Source organism: Astatotilapia calliptera, chromosome 19 (assembly GCF_964374335.1).
Source record: "Astatotilapia calliptera chromosome 19, fAstCal68.1, whole genome shotgun sequence".
Classification (NCBI taxonomy): Eukaryota; Metazoa; Chordata; class Actinopteri; order Cichliformes; family Cichlidae; genus Astatotilapia; species Astatotilapia calliptera.
In genome coordinates, this window is record NC_137440.1 from 28,894,920 (window position 1) to 28,917,075 (window position 22,156).

Sequence of the window (22,156 nt, forward strand, 5' to 3'; positions counted from 1 at the left end):
TGGGCAGCATTGAGCCGGTCGGCTCGCACCCCCTCCCCTCTCCCTTTGCACGCCGTATTAGCATTTTCCCCAAAATCTGTCCATCTCACCAAAACACTCCGAATGGGAAGAAAATATGGCATGAAGGAGGCGGCTGACGACCACGGTTCACCGTCTTCTACCGAGCGCGAGCACCGACTGAACATGGACTTAAGGACACGCGGCGTAAGCAGCAGCGCGTGCGGAGAGCAGAGACAACGGAGCACAAAGCGGATGGAAGAAAACGCTCGGGTTGTCGCTTAGCGTTTCACGACCCATCCTCAGCCTGTGATATCGCCACAGACGCGCAGAGAGGACACAAGGTGGAGGCCGGCGGGCTGCTCCGAGCCTCACACGAGGGTATATACTGAAATAATAGCGGGACGTATTGAGCAGCCTCATCAGTGCCATCAGCCCCGGTTGAATAAAAGAGGAGGAAAATGAGGTAAGCACCGTATCGTGCGCTGTCATGGCAGATGCGCAGCGACACGGAGCCCTCTCCGGGGCTACATCTGCATTTCCACAATAACCTCGCTGGAATGATCATTTACTGAATAACTGCAGCATCTTCTCATATTTTATTGCCAGTTTTTCCTCCGGGTGCCCACCCACCCGGCCTCATCCCCTTCACCCACCTTCCATACGTGCGCCCTTTAACTGTGCGCTTTTATGTCATATTGTTAAATGGCGAATTATCGAAATGACTTCTCCGCTTTCCACCCCCCTCCACCCCCTTCTTTGTCACCGCCGGACCCACCCAGCGCATTGAAGGCAGGATTCAGGCCAGGTTGATGTTGTCATGGAAACGACAGCATCATGTATTTCCCTACATAAGCAATTCGGGTGCACCCGGTGAAATGATAAAAAAAATAATAAAATACTGCTTTCGTTAAATGTGATTGATGCACCGCCGGGGTGAGTGGCTGCAGGAGGGGAGTGTGTTGGTGTGGTGGGTGGGGGACAGGATAAATGAGGGTGCTTATAACCGTGGCAAGAGGAGGAGGAGGGTGTTTATTCCGGTGGTTGCTAGGCAGGTTAACAGACCCCCACCCCCTCACCCACTTCCCATATACACCTACAGAAACCATGATGGTTGCATATATGCATACTATCCAGTCTGTGGCTCTTTTTGAAGTCATTCTACATCTGAGCTTATGGGCGGTATTTTGAGCCCTTTCCTGGTTGTGCTGGTATGCAGAACGCGCTGAGGCCCAGATCTTCTTCTTCAGCAGGAGGAGCAGCAGTCTTTATACTCTGTGCTATTTATGAAGCAGTCCTTTTATGTTTTCCCCTTCCTGCCTTAGTTTGACTCCTCCATGTCTCCGTAGCTGCAGTCAGCCTGCACCATTCCGTTTTACAGCCTCAGATTTACTCTGACAGCTCTCCTCAGATACAGTGCACTCTCGCTCTGCTTTTCCTGTAGCTACCGGTGTTGGTCTGTATCTTTGTGAGAGAGTCTGCTGAGAGTCTGTGGAATCAAAAAGGAAAAGGAAAAAGAGAGAGAAAGGGAACAAAAAATGGGATAAATCATATTTGTGAAGTGCTTCTGTTTTTTTATTTCCAGTCCCAATAATTCACCGTCATCCTGTAACCTCACCCAGCACAAAGCCAGTGGCTCAACTGCTCCAAGACGTAAACATGCAAGATTCATATCTTCCAGTCCAGTCAGATGAGCACGCCGTTTCCTCTTTTTCTGTAAAGCAACGCTGCTTGTATCCCATCCTGTGTGTTTGTCTTCACCCGAGGCAGATCTGCTCTTTGACTCAGGCCCAAAAGGGAAGTCTTAAATCTCCACAAAGCATCAGCGAGGGGCGACCTGGCTTTTATTTTTGCAGGGTTAAAGGAAAAAAAAAAAAGAATTACATTCAATGGGCCCATTTGTTCAACCTCGCCGCTTCCATTTGCTGCATTTATGTGAGGGTGCGCATGCATTCATGTATGTGGATGCCCATGCACTTGCACATAAGTGTACACACGAGAGTGGAGTTATTTTTAGAGATTTCATTAAGGGGCGCTTCTTCTCTACCGTCAGTCTAGACCTGGCTGTTTCTGCATGCTTGTGCGTGCGTGTTACGAGTAGGCAGAGTGGATTGGGAGGAAGAACCGTGAGCATGTATGTAGGCGTCTGTCCATTGCTATTATAGGACAGGATTATTTCTGAAGGGCTCGTTGTGGTGATTCACTGTGCAAAAAGTAGAAAGAGCGAGTGCACTCACTGCAAGGTAAAACGCTGAGTTATGCCTCCTACTGCAGCCTGCTGCCCTCTGAGCTGATCAGAGAGCAGCTCCACGAGAGACGGCATCACCGCAGCCACAGCGCTCCCATTTGTGATACAATGATAAAGCCTGGATTTCAGGGGAAAGGAAAATGGCTTTTAGCTAGCAGTAATAGTGACAACTGAATATCACAAATGATTAATTGACTCTCACATGGCAGTCCTTTATGAATCTACCCTTATCTGGTTGTTTTCTATCTGCTCCTGTACATCATCCATAAGGCTGTGTCCTTTGGCGTGGTGGAGGTCAAACAGGTTCAGCCTAACCTTTAGTCTCTCCATTTTCACTCCCCAAGGGTTTCGCTAGATCCAAATATTGATTAGTATCAATTCCAAGGCTGGTATTGGTATCAGATCAATATTAACTCTCCAAAAGTAATCAATCAATATGGACGATACTTTTCTATCCTCTAAGTTCAGTATGTAGCCCCCTGGATTGTGTTAAATAATTCTTACATGAAATACAATAAAAGCTGAAAAGTGGAGTTTTTTGTGTGAACTCATTACTGTGGAAAGTAAAAATCACCATGATTTAGTAATCATTAAAATGTCTTCAAAATCAGCAAACTGATGACAATGATTCATCTTATAAATCAAGACACGCTGCTCTCTTCTTAAAGGTTAAAAGTTCTGGTATCAGTATTGGTATCTGGCCCTGTATTTACTTGCAGTAACAACATTTTAACACTTTTTTTCTGTTTGTTGTGGAGTTCAAAGTCTGCTTGAAAGTTTTCGCTTAGGCCTCAGCCGAATGTCACTAATCCTGGATGCACATGAACTCAGACCTTCTGGGTGCCACTTTAGAACCCCGGATCCGTTGTGTGTTTCTGGCTATTTTCTTAAATCCATAAAGCTTCCTAATCTTTCAGTGGATCGCTCTTTGTTTGTTTCCTACACCTCGGCTCACTGCTGCAAAGAAGCTTAAAAGCCTTTAAGTTTGCTCCTGCCAGATGGACCGCCGTTGGAGGGCGAATTCTGATAAAAGCCACAGGGATGCCGCGAATATTACGCCACATCGGGGAAACTTTTGTTGCTCGTTACGCTCTGTTGTTCCTGCAGAGAACGGGAATGTTGTGTCCATTATGATATCTGAGCTGAATGAATGAACTGTTGCTGTTGTTTCCTCTTCTGTAGTTAATTAGTGATAAAAGGCTGACATGCAGAATCTATTTAAAGCTCCGGTATAGAAAGGGGAGTGTAAAAGCACTCCTGTTTCCAATACAGGCTAACATGTAATTTCCATCCAGTGGAAATTATTCCTCGGAGGTTGAAAGACGACGACTCGGTCCCCGAAGCAGAGGGAGGTGACTGGTCTGCGCTGGTCACATGTTCTCTCTCTCTCTCTTGCATTCCCTTACTCTGTTGCAACACTCCTCATCTCTCTCGCTCACTCCTTCCCTCCTACTCTCTCTGTGTCTCATGCTCATGACTGCCTTGCTGGCGTAGTAGATTTTTTCTCTTTTTTTAAACTTTTTTAGAGGGATGTGAAGAGGGGAAAGACTGAGTTGACTGCAGCAGAGTTGGACAGCATGCGTATTGCTCTCTCTTCTCAAGGTTGACATTTCCCCCTCTCCTCCATAATCTCCCTTTTTTATACTTCCTTCCATCCCGTGCTCGAGGACTGTGCCCTCTTCTCCTGCGACATGTATTCCCTGGACGACTTCGGGTAAGGCAAAATGACTCATCAGTGATCGTCTCTTCTCTGTGTTTTTGGAGTTGTGTGAGTAAAGCTAAGGTTGGCTTTGGGTTGTGCGGTAATGATGTAGCCTCCTTCACTCTGTGGTGTTTCTGTTTGAAGCCTGGCTCAGCTTTCAGACCACACAATCTGTTTGCTCCTTGAAACAGAATTGTGCGCCTGCAAGAAAAACCCCAATTTCACCAAGCCCGACATGCCGCTGAATATGTTGAATTGGAGGAAAAGCTTGGAAAAAAATCTCCTCCAGGAGTTGCTGACTTTCTCTCCTTTCCTTTTTTCCACCCCTCTGCCTGTGATTCTTTGGAGCCAGCTGTTGCAGAGAAGTCTGATTGGTTACCCTCTAGCAGTCTTTCATTGGTTCAGTCTTTTCCTGGCAAATAAAGGAATGAGTTTCTTGCTGCCTGCCATTGAATCTGCTCAGCTGCTTACTCTTGTTCACGGGACTGATCCCATCTGACTCGTTGCATGTGCGTGCGTTTGAGAAAGGAAGTCGAGAAGAAAGAGATAGAAAGCGTTAATCTGACTGGCTGATTGAGTGAGACTCTCAAGAGAGGGTATAGTCCAGTATAATGTGGCCCTGCCAGATTAGAGCGGGTCATGGCGATTTGTTAAAGCACAAATACAGATACAGAGCCGAGTGGGGCAGAAGAGATAAGACTGATGGTTTACACTTGACCGCGTGCACTCTAGTAATCTCCATCACAGGGAAGATCTCTCAGCATCTCTCACAGTATGCTCACTATTTATGACAGTGTCATTCTGATTGTAATGTGGAAATAAAAACAAAAGTTGTCCAAAACGTAACCTCAAATTGTGAAATCAAACCTAATGCTCCGTTTTTCTACCGTCCAGACCTCGGCCCATTCTTATTCCCATCAACGACACAGGATACAAAGAAAAATACGAGCTCCGCAGGGTTGTATATTATTCTCCGGCTGAGAATGTTAATCAATCTGAACAGGCTAACGCTCGCTCTGTTCTTCCTGTGTTCTCGTTTGTGTAACCTACAAAGTATTTTCTCTCCAAACGGAAGCGGCGGATCCCTTTAAGGATCAGGATTAGTGACGGTGACGAGGACTGGAGAAGGTGGAGGAGAGTGGTGGGGGAAGGGTAAGACAGTGAAATGTGGGGTTGCCATCCATATTGTACTGTATGTGATCACAGTCGGTTAGCCTGAGGCCCAACTGGCATCTACAGGGTAATGAATAAGTGATGGTATTATGGAGGTCAGTGTGCTGATTTTACACATTACAGATGATCCGCCTGAATCTTTGTATGTACGATGAGATTTCCCAGTGTCGGTGGTTATTTCAGTTATTTCACTGTTCTCAAACATCGTGTGATGACGAGCTAAAAGATGTGACTACAGTTAAGTTACTGTTTCCCTGGCACAGAAAGAGGAACAGCAACTGGTATCTCAGGAGTAATGAATAAGTTACAGTATTATGGGGTTAGTGTGGGAACACTATTGACTATCAGGCAAACTGTTCATGTTTCATGATTAGTGCATCCCTGGCGTCGGTCTTTATTCAGCTCTACTTTATGTCTAGTTTTTCTTTCAGTGCTTTCAAATTAATTACGCTTTTTTTTTTTTGTTAAAATTCTGCACTTGAAAAGGACTTTGAGATTTTGAAAAATTTTGACATTTTCGGTGATTACCAGCAAAAAAAGAAAAAACAAACAAGCAAAAATAAATCAATTACAAAAGGTTTTTTTAGCTTTTCATAAGCGTATATGAGAGTAATGTTGTGAATCATCAAACACCCCATGACTATCACAATACTTCACCTATTGAGGCTTCTGCTGCACTGGAAGCCTCAGTAAAAGAATTTACTGCAATTTTTAACATTTTGCAATAAAATATCACCTTTTTTTAAACTGCAAATTATAATTTCAAATTTTAACTGTTAGTATATTTTTTTTATCTCACTTCAGTTATTTGAATGGGGTCAGTTTGGCTATTACATGCAATCTGATTGTGATGATGCAGCAGTTAACTGTGATAAATCACTGAAAATAATATATCTGCTGTTGTGTACATGGACAGAAATTCACATTTAACTTTCACATTTGCGCTCTGCAGCCTTCCTGTTCCAACAAGAATAAAACCAGTTGAGTGGAGATTTTTTCAGACTGGCAACACGTTGGAAATCTGTCTGTATCTTTGAGTGTTTGCAGTCAGTCCAACCAAGACTGCGACTGCAGAAAGGTTGCCTTCTATCAGGTATGTCAGGAAGTGCTGTGTGGCAGGCAGGAGTTGGACCCAAGATGCAGGCACTCAGACTCGAGGGATGAACTCAAAAAACTCAGCTTTATTTGCTGACAGGGGAAAAGCATACAAAACTAAACTACACAGGGAAAATATAAACTTACACTTTGCAGGGAGGCACACGAGGAAACACACAGCTTGAGGGACGACACGACACTGACTCAGAGAAACACAGGGTTTAAATACACTGGGAAGTAAAGAGGGGAATGAGACACAGAAGGAGGGCACAGCTGGGGGAAATCAGAACTGACGAGACAAGGAAGCATAAACTGAACACATTCATATAAGACACGGACCTTCAAAGTAAAACAGGAAGTATAACACAGAGACGCGAACTTGACACGGTAGAGACAGCAACTAAGAAACACAGAGACATAACCATAAGGCAAAGAACCAAAAAACTAGAGATGATAAATAATATACAGAGGGAAATCCTGAAACACAAGAAGCTCAAAACATGCGAAGACACAGACCAAGAAACGCCGACTTTACACAGAACAAAAGGGGGCACAGGAAAACAACAGGGGCAAACTAGAAACCATAAAATAAATCACACAAGTACTCGACAAAATACAAAAATCACAAAAGAACTAAAAACGCTGGGTCAGGAGACCCAGGATCCTGACAAGGTAAGGCAACCTTGATCAAAAGTGCTTGTGAGTGTGCAGTGACTTCAAGCTCTGGGAAACCATTTAGTCACCAATAGTTGCAGTCGGTCACAAAATGTGAAAAAATTCAATAAAATCATCAGAACGCTGCCAAGTTTTTGTGTAGAGGTAAGAATGTTCCTGTCTTATTTTCCCTCATGTGACTGAGCCATTAGCTTACTCTGATTAGGAGGTATTTTAGTGTCCAGTGTTGGATGGTTAATCAGTTCATTTAATGTAAGTTTGCTCAGCTAGCATTAACTCAGGCTGGTGATGCATGAGATGAGCCCTCTGTGTAATAAAACTCCCAGACTATTTAATTTAATTTAATAAAATTTAGATATTTGGTGTCCCTGTATCGATACAATATTGTCATGCAAAATATTGCAACACTATGCTTTAATTGCTATCGTCCTATTTTTTAAAATAAATATTATTTTGCTGTGGCATACATTTATTGGAAAAATCCTAAATAGAAAGAATAATAGCACCCTATGATCACTGTGAATGTGTCTTTTTCTTTCTAAGCAACAATGTGGCCTTCATGTTTGATTTTCGATGCGCTCACTTTCCCTGCAGCAGTTTAGCTCTTTCCTATTATCAGTTTATAAATGTTAGTGAGCAGGCAGTGTCTCCTCCTCTGGGCACAACAGAGCCTCGTCTGCCACAGATCGAGCTTGTTAACATTTACCCGTCCGGCCACAGAAACGTCCTGCGGTCCAGCTGGGCCATCTGAGCCGCACACGAGCCAAGAGTAATTTCACTTGGCATGGCTGTTACCCCTGAATAACAAATCGCTGTTGATCGTGACCCCGGTTTAACCAATGTCAACGTGACACAGAGTGCCCTGTCACGCATCTTGGTGGTGGGACTCTGTCGTTTGGGTTGTTTGCTCTCTGAGCAGCATATGATGTCAGCCGTTAGAGCCGAGCGCATGTGAACCAGAGAGGTCAAAGGGTAATGCTCTGTCATCTTAACACTGGACTGCTGTCAGCCCAAGGTTGTGTGGATTTGTGTGTGAGAGCTTGAGAGGGAGATCGTTTATTTGTAGCCTGCAGGACAGCACACAGTGGACAGGGTCCTTTGCCAGAATCAAACCGGGAACGTTCTCTACCTCTGGTTTTATTACATTTGGATCGAATACTGCCGCTCCGCTCAACAATAACACCGATGCCTTCCAAAATGCCCCCACCTCCCTTTGCTGTCTCACCCAGGGAATCTAAACCAGATTGAGCGTTAGCTTGTGAGTTATTCAATAGCTTTTAATGGACATTTAGCACATACACACGCATGCACGCACACACATGCACACACCACCTCCAGTTAATGTGCATGCCCCGTGAGTGTTCATCCACTGTCCTCAGAGGTGGAGGACATCCCAGTCAATAGTAGCTGACCACAGTATAGACCACTGGTTGTTAATTCGGGCTCGGCTTATTTGGGTAGCTATGGCAACGGCAGGTCAGGAGGAGGGGCGGTTGGAGATAACAGCAGGACCCCCCCCCCCTTCATACATCCAGTAAACTGTAGTGTGTGTTTGGATTTGTTAGGGGAGGGGGGGGTGCTGCTGGTTGAGACGGATATGAGGTAATCTCCCTTGGGTTTTCAGTACAACAATAGCGCAGAGGTTCAGTGACAATCGCACATTCACAATCGTGTGTTAGGGATCGCTGGCTGGTCAGTGACTTCATCTCTGCCAGTCTGTCTGTCCGTCATCGCCTTTGTTCCTGGATGGAGGGGCCATCCGTCTGGATGTGAATGCAGCACTGCGAGAACTCGGGAATGTTCTAAATCTCATTTCGCTTCTAAGTGGATGATTTTAGTTACTCATGCAGCTGTTGCTCTTGTGCGTAATTTCTCGCAGGCTTTCAGGAGAGGATTAAACCGCTTTTAATAGGTTAGAGTTTAAATGTAACGCAGCAGCACAGAAGGGAGTTTGTGTTATAGAGTGACGCTGCTGCTGCTGCTGCTTTGTTTTGTTTTCCTGTTGACCAGCATGGACATACACCGGTTGCAAGCGCTGCGTTACTGCCTTCCTCAGAGTGTCAGTGACTCGGGATTGTTTTACAGCCACATCGCTGCCAGGTTTGTGCTGACACTTTGTTTGACGTCTGTCTGATCATTTCTACTTCCTGTAAGTAAGTCAGTGAGGATGAAGGGTGAAGATAGGAAGGAAGATGAAGGAAGGATGTCAAAGATGAGATAAAAACAGTTTGGGATGAGTAAAAAAAGTCTGATTGTTTAGTCGATGAGGTTTGATTATCGTCCACAAAGAAAGCACTGTAATATTCCAGCAGCACAGACGGACAAATCTTTCCCTGCTGTATTTTAATCAGAGCTGAAATACTAATCTGTCATCTTAATCTGGCCTCAGCAAACTGACACAGAATGGAGGCTATTTTGGATTAGTTATTGTGTGCATGGAGAATGTTAACTTTGCCATAAAGGTGGAATGAATCAGCTCTCTGTTTTTATGTTAAAAGTGCACAAAAGTGTGCAAAGTTTTGACTCTGATGTGTTTTGATGACTGTTCGCCTGATTGCAGCATTCCCATCAAAGCCAGAGATGCTGCCAGAAAGATGCGGTTCAGCGTGTGCACGTGATGCGACGCCGAGCATCTTCTTTATTCTAAACACGCTGCAGCTTCACACAGAGCATCTCTGAATAGAAGAGCTCTGTAAGGGCTCTATACATGTTTAATTCACACACGTGTTAAAGACTGCTTAGCTTCCGGCTAGAAAGGCAGCCTTTCAGGCCAGTGCACTTCCCCCCTCTCTCTCCTGGACGATGAAAGATCGAGGGAAGACATGGAAAAAGAGAGAAAGAGGGATATTTGGTCGCTGCTGATGTTCCAAATGAGAGCGGTAGGATCAAACAGCTCTGTTGGCTGCCTTGTTATCACGAGGGAGAAGAAGAACGAAAGGGGGAGGCTGGGGGTGTGAAAATAAAGGACAATGAGGATTTTATGACGAGATGTGCAGCCGCTGCTTAAAACTGACTTCCCGTCTAATACATGCAACTCCTGTTGTGTCTGCTGCAGCACTGAACACTGAAAATGCATACGATATTGTGAGCAATGTTAAATTTTTAAGTAAGAACGGGCATTTCATACAAAAGTACTGTTTCATATTCATTCTAAACTGCTCTTCAGAAATTGTCCCCCGACTCCAAACTCCTCTCAGATGGATATGTATCCTCGTGGTAGATTTATAGCCCCTTATTTTTCACACACATTATTGGCTTTTCGTCTTTCGTCTGGTTTGAATTGAAGATTTATTTGGGGGTATTTTAGCGTTTATTGGTGGTTGGGACAGTGAAGCAGATAGGAAAGGAGGGGGAACAACATGCAGGAAAAGCCTGGGGTGGAATCAAACTCATGTGCCACAGTGGCCTTGTGCCACCTACCTAAGCCAGCCAACCCAGGACCTGAACTCTATATTTTAAGATAAGCAATAGTTGTGTATCTGTTTCTATTTATTTTTCTTATAATTAATTGACTCCTCGAGTATTTTAAAATCATTTTATTTATTTGACCTGTAGAGGATATTCATTTAAACCTAAACCTGAATGAACAGGGAGAGAAGTGGCAGTGATAGGGGCAGAAACACAGACTGAAGAAGGACACCAAGTACACAAAATATACAACATATAGATATCAAGTGTAATAAGCAAACTGTCTGATCATTGTTTATGTTTTACATGGCTCTGAATGAAAAGGATTGTGCTGCAGAAGGATTCAAACAACTGAACCTTTTCCACAGAACAACTGGGGCATTTGGCTAAGAACATAAGCACATTAATGCAGTTTGAAATTAATGCCATTAAGACCACATCACTCTGTTCTCTCTCATTTAGGCTTAGTTGCATTTTGCAATATTGTGCAGTATTCGTATATGAGTGGGGCGGGGGTCAGATAAATGCCCTGTGATCTATTAAGAGTGAGGCACAACATGATGGATCTGGGATGTGAAAGCCTTTGTGAATCGGCTGTGTGCTGTTGCTTTAAAATAGTCTTAGTTGTCTACTTAGCGGGACTGTGATACACGAGTTCAAAGGTCTTTTGAATAAGTACACCTCTGCTGTAGAATTAAATATATGTTACATTTGTTTTTCAGATTTCCAACTCCATATTTTTACTCTTGAACTCAGGAAAAGTACTTAAGGTGTTTTCACAGCTACACAAAAACCATCCTTTTCTGGGTGCAGCTGTCTGTAAAAAGCCCGTTTAGCTCCTCTCCCTTTAAGCCACACTTTTTCCGATTGGTCAACCCTCTGTAAAAGGAGATTTAAAGAGCTAAACAGCATGTGGGCGGGGCTCCAGGGCTCATATATTAAGGATATCCGCTCTCACTGACATCATACAGAGACAAGAGTGAAAAAAATCATGTCTGATACAGATTGTTTAGAGCAGTCTAAAGCCTGAGCTTCTCCCTCGTAGGCATTATTTGTACACTTACCCTCATTTTTTGAAAAACGTGGTCCATATTTGATATAATCTTCCATTATTATGGGACTAAATCTGTGACGGACATTAAAGAAAAGCAGAAATGGTCCCTTTAAGAGTCAGATTTGGCATGCTTGGCAAAATGCAGACAGCAAAAACACTGTAATTATAACTCTGTGAGTGTGTGTCACTCCTATTTATTTTTAATGACTGTGCTCCATATAGTTTAGTAGCAGTGTTAGGTTACATGCGGCAGTTACTACAACCCCTGCAATCTGGCCCCTGCCTCATATCTCACTGCATCCTTTAAACAGACTAAGTGTGTATAGCTTGCCGGGTTACCAGTGACCCAGCTTCACACTGTGTGTGAGCCACAGTGAGCTTGTGCTGTTTTTAGTTCCTCGGGCCTCCTTCCCTGCCTGTGCCTGTGAACACTACTTTCCCCCATGGAGCAGATTAGAGGTCTTGTACGAGAGTTAAGCCCGGGTTAATTTAGATTTAAGGCTGCAGTGAGGTAATGATCTGCCTGCTATGCTCTGTCTCTAATCCAGACAGACCTCTTCCTTCTGTCAGCCAGACCCCTTCACCCACTTAAACACACACACACAAAGAGAGAGTGGCATCCCGTCTCTAAATGTATGGCTTTGCCCTGCTCTAAAGCCACGGGGGCTATAATCCTCATTGTGAGCATAATAATAACACTAAACTGGATCCTTACTTTACAACCAATCTCTCTGTCCCTGTTTCTGGCCCTTCAGTAAAAATATCTGTTACCATGTAATGGTGTATGTACACTATGGGTACCATAATATACTGTGTGTGGGTGTATAATTATGTATTTCTCTTCCTGTTTGGAAAAAAAAGGGGCAGCACCTCACATCACATCATAAGACTGACTGCCTCACCCTTAACGAGAAGATACTAAGAACCGAGGTGGATTTCTGGCTACTGTGCATGGTGTTAGTGGGTTATGTCTCTCCTTGTAGTTACAATTAATAATGTTTCAATGGAAACTTTTACAACAGTGGTTGCACTGTTGGTTGTTTGACTTCCTGACCTTTCCTACAACCAAATTTCCAATATGGGAGCAAATTCCTCTGCAGGAATGAAACATTTTTCACTTGAGGCTACTAATGTTTATTTCCCAAACATCTCCCTGACACTGACTGCATTTCTTTATTAGCTACAGCACCAACAAGGGATGCATAAAGCTGTGTAATTATCACTTCTGCTGCCTCTCTGGGTGCTTTATTCTCTCTCGGCTGGCTTTCGTTGTGCGGGAGGTTATGGTGGGTTTTTGTTTTTTTTAGGCTACTTAATTAGCATGAAATGAAACTCATTAGTTGGATAGATTAAGCTGTATTTGTGGCACCTCCAAGTTGCAGTGAATGATAACTGATGTGACAGTTGACAGAGTAATTAAGTGAGATTTATGGTGACGTGAAAGGCTGGGGGAAAGCAGAGGTGCTGAAAAAGACCTCGGGTATGATAGCATGGCATGTGTCTTATGTTTGGTCTCACTGCTTCTCCTTTTAGTTAATTAATTTTAGATAAAAGTTCTCCCGTATTATTAACCATGGCCAAAGTTTCAAATAGTATCCTCTATTGTGGTACATATGTAAAAATATACAGTAGGGAGCTGTACATTTTTATAGTAGATTACTGTTTTTTTCCCCTGCCAACGACAGAACTAATTGGATGGAAATGTTTAAGCACAAGTCATTAATTCAGAAGTGTTGTCATGGTTACTGCAGTCATTTTAGTTTTGCTGTGATTGTTGTGGGCGTGTGATGTGGTTCCCATTGATTACGTGCCTAAAAATAGTGTAGAGAAAAAAGTGTTATAGTTTAGCTAAAAATGGGCCACCGTGAACCAGAGTTCAACTTAGAGTAGTTGTTACTATGAGCAGTACAAGGGAGTAGGAGAAGAAATTGTTGTAATTTAACATGCAAATTTCTTGCAGTGCAGTGTTATTCCAGGAAAATTTAAAGGGAAAACTAACCTTCACTAACCTCTTTTTCTGTCATAGATTTGTCATGCATTTGTATCAACAGATCTCTGCTGACGGTGTATTTCTGTGACGCTTTAGTGTCCTTTAATAGTGTTTTTGACATCTAGTTTTCACAGAAACAAAGGCCTAACAATCCGATCCACGGTCATGAGCCGGCCATGCAGGGTCGTGCTTAATGACTCATCAGTTGTTCAGATCTGTTCGGGTGCCTTCCACTGTGAACCAGCAGGATGAAACAATTACCCCAGATACAAAAGCTAATTGCCATGATAACAGAAGCCCTGCCCCCTGGGTGCTACCCAAAGAAGACGCCTCGTGCAACCCACCACGACCCACTCGCATCCCTGCCAAGGTAGCACTAAATACAGCCAGTGATCTAATCTTTGATTTGCCAGACCTCACAGAAATATGAAACTTCTGTTTCTAATATGTCTCGACCCCTAACGTATGCTCTTAGTATTTTCTGGTCGTGATCAGTTTGAGGAGTCATTTCTGAAAATAACTGATCTCTGAGGGGAAACACTCAAATTGTATAATATAGGATTTGTGTGGAGGAGGGTGGGGTGAGGCAGGCACATATGTCTAACCATGTGTGCAGGGAAGTGCTTTGCTTAATTCAGAAGCCTGGGAATGTGGCCTCATTTTTACCGCTCGCCTATGAGGCTTTATTTGACATGAGGAAGGCTTCAGTGCACCAGAAGCCTTCATAGCTTTCTCTGTTCTTCTTTTATTTCTTTTCAATCACTGCCACTGTTCTCTTCTGCTACTTTTTCTTCTCACCGCACTCGGGCTGCCTTTGGGGTGGATTTATTATTCAGCTTTAGCCTACTTATTCCAGAAAAAACAAGGTGCAACGCTCAGATGGGATCTATTGGGAAAATCGCATCCACTTTTTCCAGGAAAGAACTTGAATATTCAGAGTACTTGTTTCCTCTGCACCAATACAAATACACCAGCCACTTTATTAGTTACAACTAGGAAGTCCTGGATTGGACTGCCGCTCGCCTTCAGAACTGCTTCAGTTCTTTATGGTATAGATTCAACAGTTGCTGGAAACATTTCTCAGAGATGCTGGTCCATATTTTGCACACAGTTGCTGCAGATTTGTTGGCTGCACATTCATGATCCAATCTCCTGTTCGACCACATCCCAAAGATGGTCTGTTGGATTGAGATCTGGTGGCTACGGAGGCCTTAAAGTGTCATCATCATTTGTGACTTCCAATTGTAAGCAGCCATTGATACAAAGAAGGATGAATGCATGCTTTCATGTTATTTACACCAAATTCTGACATTGCTATCTGATTGCTCAAGCAGAAATCGAGACTCATCAGTTCAGGCAATATTTTCCAGTATTGTGCTGTCCAGTCAAAACAGCATACAAATTGTAGCCTCCCTTTTGCTGTTCTTTCTGACAGGAGTAGCACCTGGTGTGGTCGTCTGCTGCCATAGTGCTTCTATGTGCATTGAGAGATGCTCTTCTGCATACCTACTACTTACTATTGCCTTCCTATCAGACCAAAGTAATCTGGCCACTCTCTTTTGATTTTTGCCCAGAGAACTGTGGATATTTTGTCTTTTTTTTAGACGATTCGTTAAAAGGTTGTGCAAACATATCAGCAGTTTTTGAAATACTCACCAGCACGTCTGACCCCAACACTTACCTAAATCACCTTTTTTCCACATTCTGATGTTTAGTTTGAACTTCAGCAGTGGGTCATTTTCACGTGTCTACATGCCTAAATGCTTTGAGTTCCTGCCATGTGATTGGCTGATTAGATATTTGTGTTAACAAGCAGTTCAACAGGTGGAGCCAGTTTAGAGGCTATTGATTGTATATTAAATAAAACATGAATGTACAGGCTTATAGAACTGCTTTCTGCTGAATGCAGGTCTCATTAGCCTGTCAATATAATGTAAAAAACACATGTATTTCTTTTTCTATTCATGAGATGAATTATGCACTTTAAAGATATAAGATGTAGTCAATAAAGAACATAAGAGTGGCCTGGAGTCTGAAACTGCCCAAATGATCAATGCACTATAGTTCATGCAAGCTTTCTGCACTTTGATGAAATCGCTTTCATTAGCCATAATCAATACTTTTAATTTAGCATGCATGTAAAAGGTCACTTGTAATGATGAGGCCATAGTGAAATATTACCTTACTCTGCATGTCCTCTGAGCTCTACACAGCTCAACGATTTCTGTCTTTTACATTTTAACATGGCACATAAATAAAGTGCAGATGTGACATTTTAAAAGCAGACTGCTATATAAACAAAAAAGCCTGCTGCAGCCGTAATGTATGTCACAGAAATGTGCCAAAAAAATCAGTCTTTCACAGAAGAACTTTCTGGTCTATGTTGGCTGTCTCAGTTACATAAAATGAGCCTGGCTCCTGCGTTATAACATGCTACTGCCAGCCCAATTGCAATTATTCATGCAGTTTTTTAAGCTACTCTTCGTATTGTTTAGTCTTAGCTTAGCTTTATTATCACACCTGCAAAGTGTCTACCTATTTTCAGCTACTTATATCTGCAGTCTTATTCATTTGGTCACTACCCACAGCTTGGGACCATAAATGGGGGTGGTAGGCCTGTTCAAAAATAGTGTTAAGAATTGATTAAGTATAAACCTCAATATTCCGCTGTCCTCTGTACAACCTTGAACATCAGTTTGATTCAACATGTTAATTTTAATGTCACTGATTTTGATATTTAGCCACAGCTGACCTTTTTCAGATTATGTCATATCGCCTTTCGTCACAAACACATAGTCACAGCCTCTCCTGTGTGTCATCTCTTACTCAGTCATCTTTGCTTTCTGCCTGAAAATCAACCATTTCACTTTCTTTTTTAAGGTGAGCTATCATTCTAATTTACAGATTTGTATTCTTATTCTTAGACTACCTATTTTTATTACACTGGGCCTTAATTCTGCACCTCAGTTCATCTGCTGTCCTCTCCTCCTCCCACTTCAAGCTCGCTTTCTTCTGACTTGATGCCTCTGGATTTCAGAAGGCTTAAACAACAGATTGCTGGGTTCATAGCCAGAGTTTTATGCCTAAGATGATCATATTAAAGATATCTCCTCGCTTTCACATCATGCGGATTCTTAACTGGAAATACAAACTGCCTGAAAGCAAGCGCATAGAGAGGTTTGAAGCCTCTGCTTTCAGTTCACCGGCATCATTTGCACAGTTTGTATTGTTGCGTTCTTTGAAACTGAGCATTTTTAATATGAGCATCTACTATCCTCATGCTCTACCTATTTTCTTTTCTCTCTTGTTCCTTGCCATATGATCTATACTCCAGCACCCCCAAATAGTAGATCACACACAGAAGCATTTAGCACACTATCGAAATTGGTGAGAGCTCCTGTGTTATGGTCCTAATTCACACTTTTATACTCCTACAGTCCTCCTGTTTTTCCCTTTTTTTGCTTTATATCACATGATGTGTTGATTGAGTAACATGCAATGTCTAAGGATCAACTAGACAAGACGGACATTTTTTTTTTAACTTGTTGAGGAGAACTGAAACCATCCAACCTCTGGCACAAACTGCTCCAGAAATAGGGTCTGTTTTTGTAAGAAGATCCATCGCAGAGATGCAGCCGCCTCCCTTTTCCCCGCCCTGATCTGCCCCACTGGGACTGCGGTGGTCTGTCAGATCTCTGAAGTGGAGAGAAGTGTCTGTTATGTGATTAGAGGGTCCGTTAAACGTATTTAGAGGCCGTTTGTACTTGTCCCGCATCGTTTTGCATTGCTAGATTATAAGTTGATTTTAACTCTAAGCTTGGCTAAGCAGAAGCAATGTGTTTGTATCTATTTTAGATGCCAAGAAATGTGGAGGTTAAGGATGAATCATACCTATCAAATACACAGATCAACCTGCCCAATACTGTACGGCCCTCATCGTGCCACCAAAACAGCTCTGACCCATCAGGTCATAAACATGGGAGCCTTTTGGTCCACTTGGTTGTGGGTTAAGTCTTCAGTATTTTCAACACATGCTTGATCAGATTTGGATCGTGGGAGTTTGTGTGTTTTCATTCCTAAATAACATTCACTCAGTTGCCAGGACTCCTGATTTTTCCAGCATATCATTGCAGTGCAATGGCATGATCGGTGTTATTCAGGGGTTTTAATTTTGTCTGATAAAACTTGCAATTCTTTCCTGCAGCGGATGCTTTGTGTTTCAGATTTGTGCTATTTTCAGGGGACTTCATATTTCCGTCTGCCCGCCTGAATTTCCTGTTTCATTTTGAAGTTCCTGTTTGTCCCCAGACAGAGATTTTTTTTTATTGTGTAACCATTTTCCAGGCATCAGCGCTCACTTTTGTCTTGCTTTTTACTCTCACATGGTGATATTGCTGCCGGTTAGCTCAACAGCAGTTGTGCAGTGGGGAGAGATGGATACTTGACAGAGGGAGGGAGGTTGTAACCGTGGGAGTCCGTCTGTCAAGCGAGTTTTAAAGTCTCCTCCCTTAGGAGCGCTGCGATGTGCTGCTCACTTTGTTCAGACATTTTTACCCAAAAATGATGCACTCGACACAGCTGTCATGTGTCAGAGCGGTGCTTTTATTTTGACATTCCCAGATAAGTGGTTTCGAAGGGATCGGAAAACATTTTGACAGCAGGTTATTTTATACCACTAATAACATTTCTTATTTTACAACGTCTTTATCAGAAAACATCACTTCCTTGTCTGACTTACATTTTCTGAATAATATAGGAATTTACTGCATGGGTGAATCCAATAGAAAATGCTGCTATCTCATCATCGCTGACTTTTTTGTGAGGCTGTTAAAACAACCACAAGGGAACCAGAGAGCAGCTGATTGCAGGAAAGTAAGAGGAAGCCGGCTGAGACCGAACATGTTAGTGCTGCACCGGGGGGTCTCTCAGGTGTCATGCTGTCTTCCTCCTGCAGAGCGGCACGTTGAAGGAAAGGATGTCAGAGAAGGGTCTCATACGGTGGCATTTCAGCGCTGATGTCCTCAGAGCCTTTGCAGCAAATCGTGGCTCCTAATAAATTCTGTGCAAACCAACCTTCTTTTCACATCTCCTGTATTCTAATTTTTGCCTTGTATTCTAATTTTTGCCTCATAACTTTTGCACTGTCCACTTCCTGCTGTGACAAAACAAATTTCCCACGTGTGGGACTAATAAAGGTTATCTTATCTTATCTTAACTTATCTTAGCCGTCTGTTATTTTTATTGATCATTTAATTTTAGTAAATTGTTCTGTCTGTAACAAGGTGGCATATAATAAGTTCAGTGGCACTTTTAAATATTCTCTCTGCAATTTTGCATGCATTTTTTTGTCTTTTCAGTCATTTGAAAGTCTCAGTTGACTATATTCATATTGAATTATATATTCTATATTAAAACCATATCCAAACTGTAAACCTAAAGGCAGCTACAGTTTGTTCATTTATCCATTTTTGAAAGGACAAATGGGACCGGCACGCCCTGAATAATTCACAGCCTTTAATTGTGCAAGCATAAGAGAGCAGCTGTGTCAGCTGCTGAGAACCTTGACATTATTGCCAATTGATCCACTTGCCAACCAAAGGACGAGAGGACATAGACTGTATATAAAAGATGGACACAACAGACTTACACACTAAATATCTAATCTAACAGAGAAAAAGGTCATGCAATAGGAACCGCTCCTTAAAGCGTACCATGCCCTTTTTGTTGTATGTGTTCTTCTGACTGAGGCCATATTTTACCAAATGAACTTTATATTTCATTTAGTTGAAATGAACAATTGAGATGGTAAACTGATTTTTGCTCAGGTCATAAATCAAGTAAGAAATAGGGTCATTTTCCCATAGACTTCTGTACAGTCTTGATTTCTTTTATAGCTATAGCCGCCCCTTGTACCGGATGAAGGCGTCACTTTTCAGTCCCAGGTGCAATGAGAGGCCTCTTATAAATATAGTCTATGGTACCTCCCTGTGAAATGTGAGGAGTTTGCTGATTTCCTATATTGTTAAAGCTGGAATGAATTCTGTGATTTGTAATCTGTTTCTGAATATTTTTGCCAGCTAATCCACTCCTTCAGTGTGGGAAGTTTTGTTATGCTCTATGTTATTTTTCACAAACTGTTGCAGAGTTTAAGGCAATGTGCACACAACCAGCGCTTTGTTAGTTTTCTTTCTCCGGCCCTCACACCTTCAGGCTGCTAATGTGTCTAACGTCCAGAGAGTGTCAATCTCTGAGGTGCTGAAAGTGGAAATTTCAGGAACTTGAAGTTGTCACCTGTTCTTTTCCTCGCCACCTTCTCACATGTGCTTCCACGCTGTGGCTTCAGCAGCATGAGTTCACTTTTAGGAGCGCGTGCTGCTAAAGTCAAGGCGGTCGCCACACGCAAAAAAACGAGTTAAACTTTTACAAAGCTGCGTCCGCTGTAACTGATAATTTTGTGATGTGACTTGTGTAAGCCACATCAGTCAGTGGCCAAATGCATCTCTACACTGAAGTAATTTCTTTGCAGTTCTGTGGTTGTGAACACGGTTATTTAATGCTCACTGGTAGCCGTGTGTCCTCTGACTTTTCATTAGCTTCTTACCAAGGGTGCCTGTAGCTGGCAACATGTGTGCTGATCAAACACATGTTTTTAACACAGTGTGTCATTAGCCAGCACGCCACACACACTCACACACACCCTTCTGCATCGATGCCTGTTTTGTTTTTTTATGAAACTGCACCACAGTAAAGGCCACAAGGAAAAGGGGAATTTTCCAGAGTTTAGTTTTAGTTTGAGGTCTTGTTTATAGATTTTAAAAACAGCAACCCGTCCTTTACTCAGCACATGCACGGCACATATATAAGCTGTCAGATTCCTACAGTGGCAAAATGTTCCTCCTTAAGTGGTGACTGAAAAAAGGTGTGGCTCGCCAGTCCCAGTGGCCCTCGGCTCACCAGAAAATTACACACTAAATCTGTTTCACTGGTTTTATTTTATTGACTGCCGTTATATTTGCTTTTAAGGTCAACGCTGACAGTATAAAGAGTGAAACGAAGCACTTTTTCTAGGATGTTTACCAGACCTTCTGATCTTGTGTTCCCTCTCCCCTTCTTCTATACCAGTGAACAGAGTATCTGCCAGGCGCGGGCCTCTGTGATGGTCTACGATGATGCCAGTAAGAAATGGGTGCCCATCAAGCCTGGGCAACAGGGCTTCAGCCGAATCAACATCTACCACAATACTGCCAACAACACCTTCAGAGTGGTGGGCGTTAAACTGCAGGACCAGCAGGTGAGAGTCACAAGCAACCAGCAGCGCACGTCGCATGACGAGTGGATGTTTCGCTGGATAGTGTTAGTGACAATTCAGTATAAATACAAATCTATTGATTTTTCTATTTCCATATAAGGTTGTAGATTACTATTATTTTTATAATTTACTGTATCACTAAAACAGAGAGGATTTCCAATTATACACTCACCAGCTACTTTATTAGGTACGCTTTGCTAGTCCTGAGTTGGACTTCCTCTAACCTTAAGAACTAGCTTAATTCTTAATTTTTTATTCAGCAACTCTCACATCTGGAGACACAGATGTTGCTTGACAAAGACATGATAGCATCACACAGTCCTGGAGACTTGTCTGGTGCATGTTGATTATGTCCAGCACATCCCAGAAGCACTCTGTTGGATGTAGATCTGGTGACTGTGGAAGTAGAGAGAACTCAAACGGCATCTCAAGATGTAGCCTCAGTTTCCTTTTGTTAGCTGGCATTAGTGGCACCTGGTGTGGATGCTGTAGAACATCTGCTTCAAGCGTCAAAATGCTGGACATTCAGAGATGGTCTTCTGCACTGATACTTACTGATTGTAACAAGTAGATATTTGAGTTTCTGTTGCCAACCATCAACTCAAAGCCGCCTGGTCATTATCCTCTGACGTCTGGCATCAATAACTAAACTGCTGCTCACTGGATGTTTTTGTCTTTTTGGACCAATCTGAAATTCCAGCAGATGAACAGTTTCTGAGATACTCAGACTATCTGACACCAGACATCATGCCACATTGAAAATCACTTAAGCCAACTTTTTCCTTCATTCTGATGCTCGATTTTAACTTCATCAGGTCGTCTCGACCATGTTTACATGCGTAAATCCATTCAGTTGCTGCAAAGAAACACTGCTGATATTCATGACTGGATTTGTGTTTTCACTCCTGTTTTAATGGTTCTTTAGTTTTATATGGTTCAGACTGCTGATTTCGTTTATCTTCATGCAGTTGTTATTGTGTCATACGCATGCAAGATAATAGCTCATGGTTTATAGATTGCATTTCAGAAAATGTAATCCCTCTTTTGCTCTGCACGTGGACTAGTTTAATGGCCGGCTGAGGCATACCTGCTCAGACGTGACTACAAATAAACTATAAACCAGGAAGCTTCAGCTACAAAAAAATCTTCCCTGCTCACGGGTCTGCATATTCATATTCATCATAAAGATGCAGTTAAATAGTTTTTATAAGGTTCTTAATAAGAGCAATCAATAAATCATTGCTACAGTCTACATACTAAATACTATGCTAAACCCTGTCCCTTATAAACACATGTTTATTCCCCTTTTTTTTAGAATAGTTAAGCCTGCAAGAATATTTATTAAGTAGGGGTGTTTTTTAACACATTTCACCGTGTATCTTCAGTATCATATGTATTTTCAGCTGTATCTTAATTTAATCGTTATAAGCTTTGATCTTCAAGTCCCTGTAAGCTTGTTTTTCTGTAGTTTGACCACAAGTGTGCAGTATAGAGTGAAATACAAC

General features: G+C 42.4%; 1 protein-coding gene across 4 annotated transcripts in view; it reads left to right on the forward strand.

Annotated features, from left to right (window-relative positions):
- evla (Enah/Vasp-like a) overlaps positions 1-22,156 on the forward strand; it is a 37,878-nt gene continuing 15,722 nt past the window's right edge. The window contains exons 1-2 of one of the 4 annotated variants that reach the window (XM_026151763.2): positions 1-463; positions 20,465-20,633. In XM_026151763.2, coding sequence (XP_026007548.1) covers positions 459-463; positions 20,465-20,633 — 174 coding nt within the window. In that variant the 5' untranslated portion in view covers positions 1-458. Of the gene's footprint in view, positions 464-3,673; positions 3,960-8,446; positions 8,493-8,536; positions 8,991-20,464; positions 20,634-22,156 lie in introns of those variants that run through there. The other 3 variants (XM_026151762.2, XM_080293798.1, XM_026151761.2) reach the window with 3 other exon arrangements.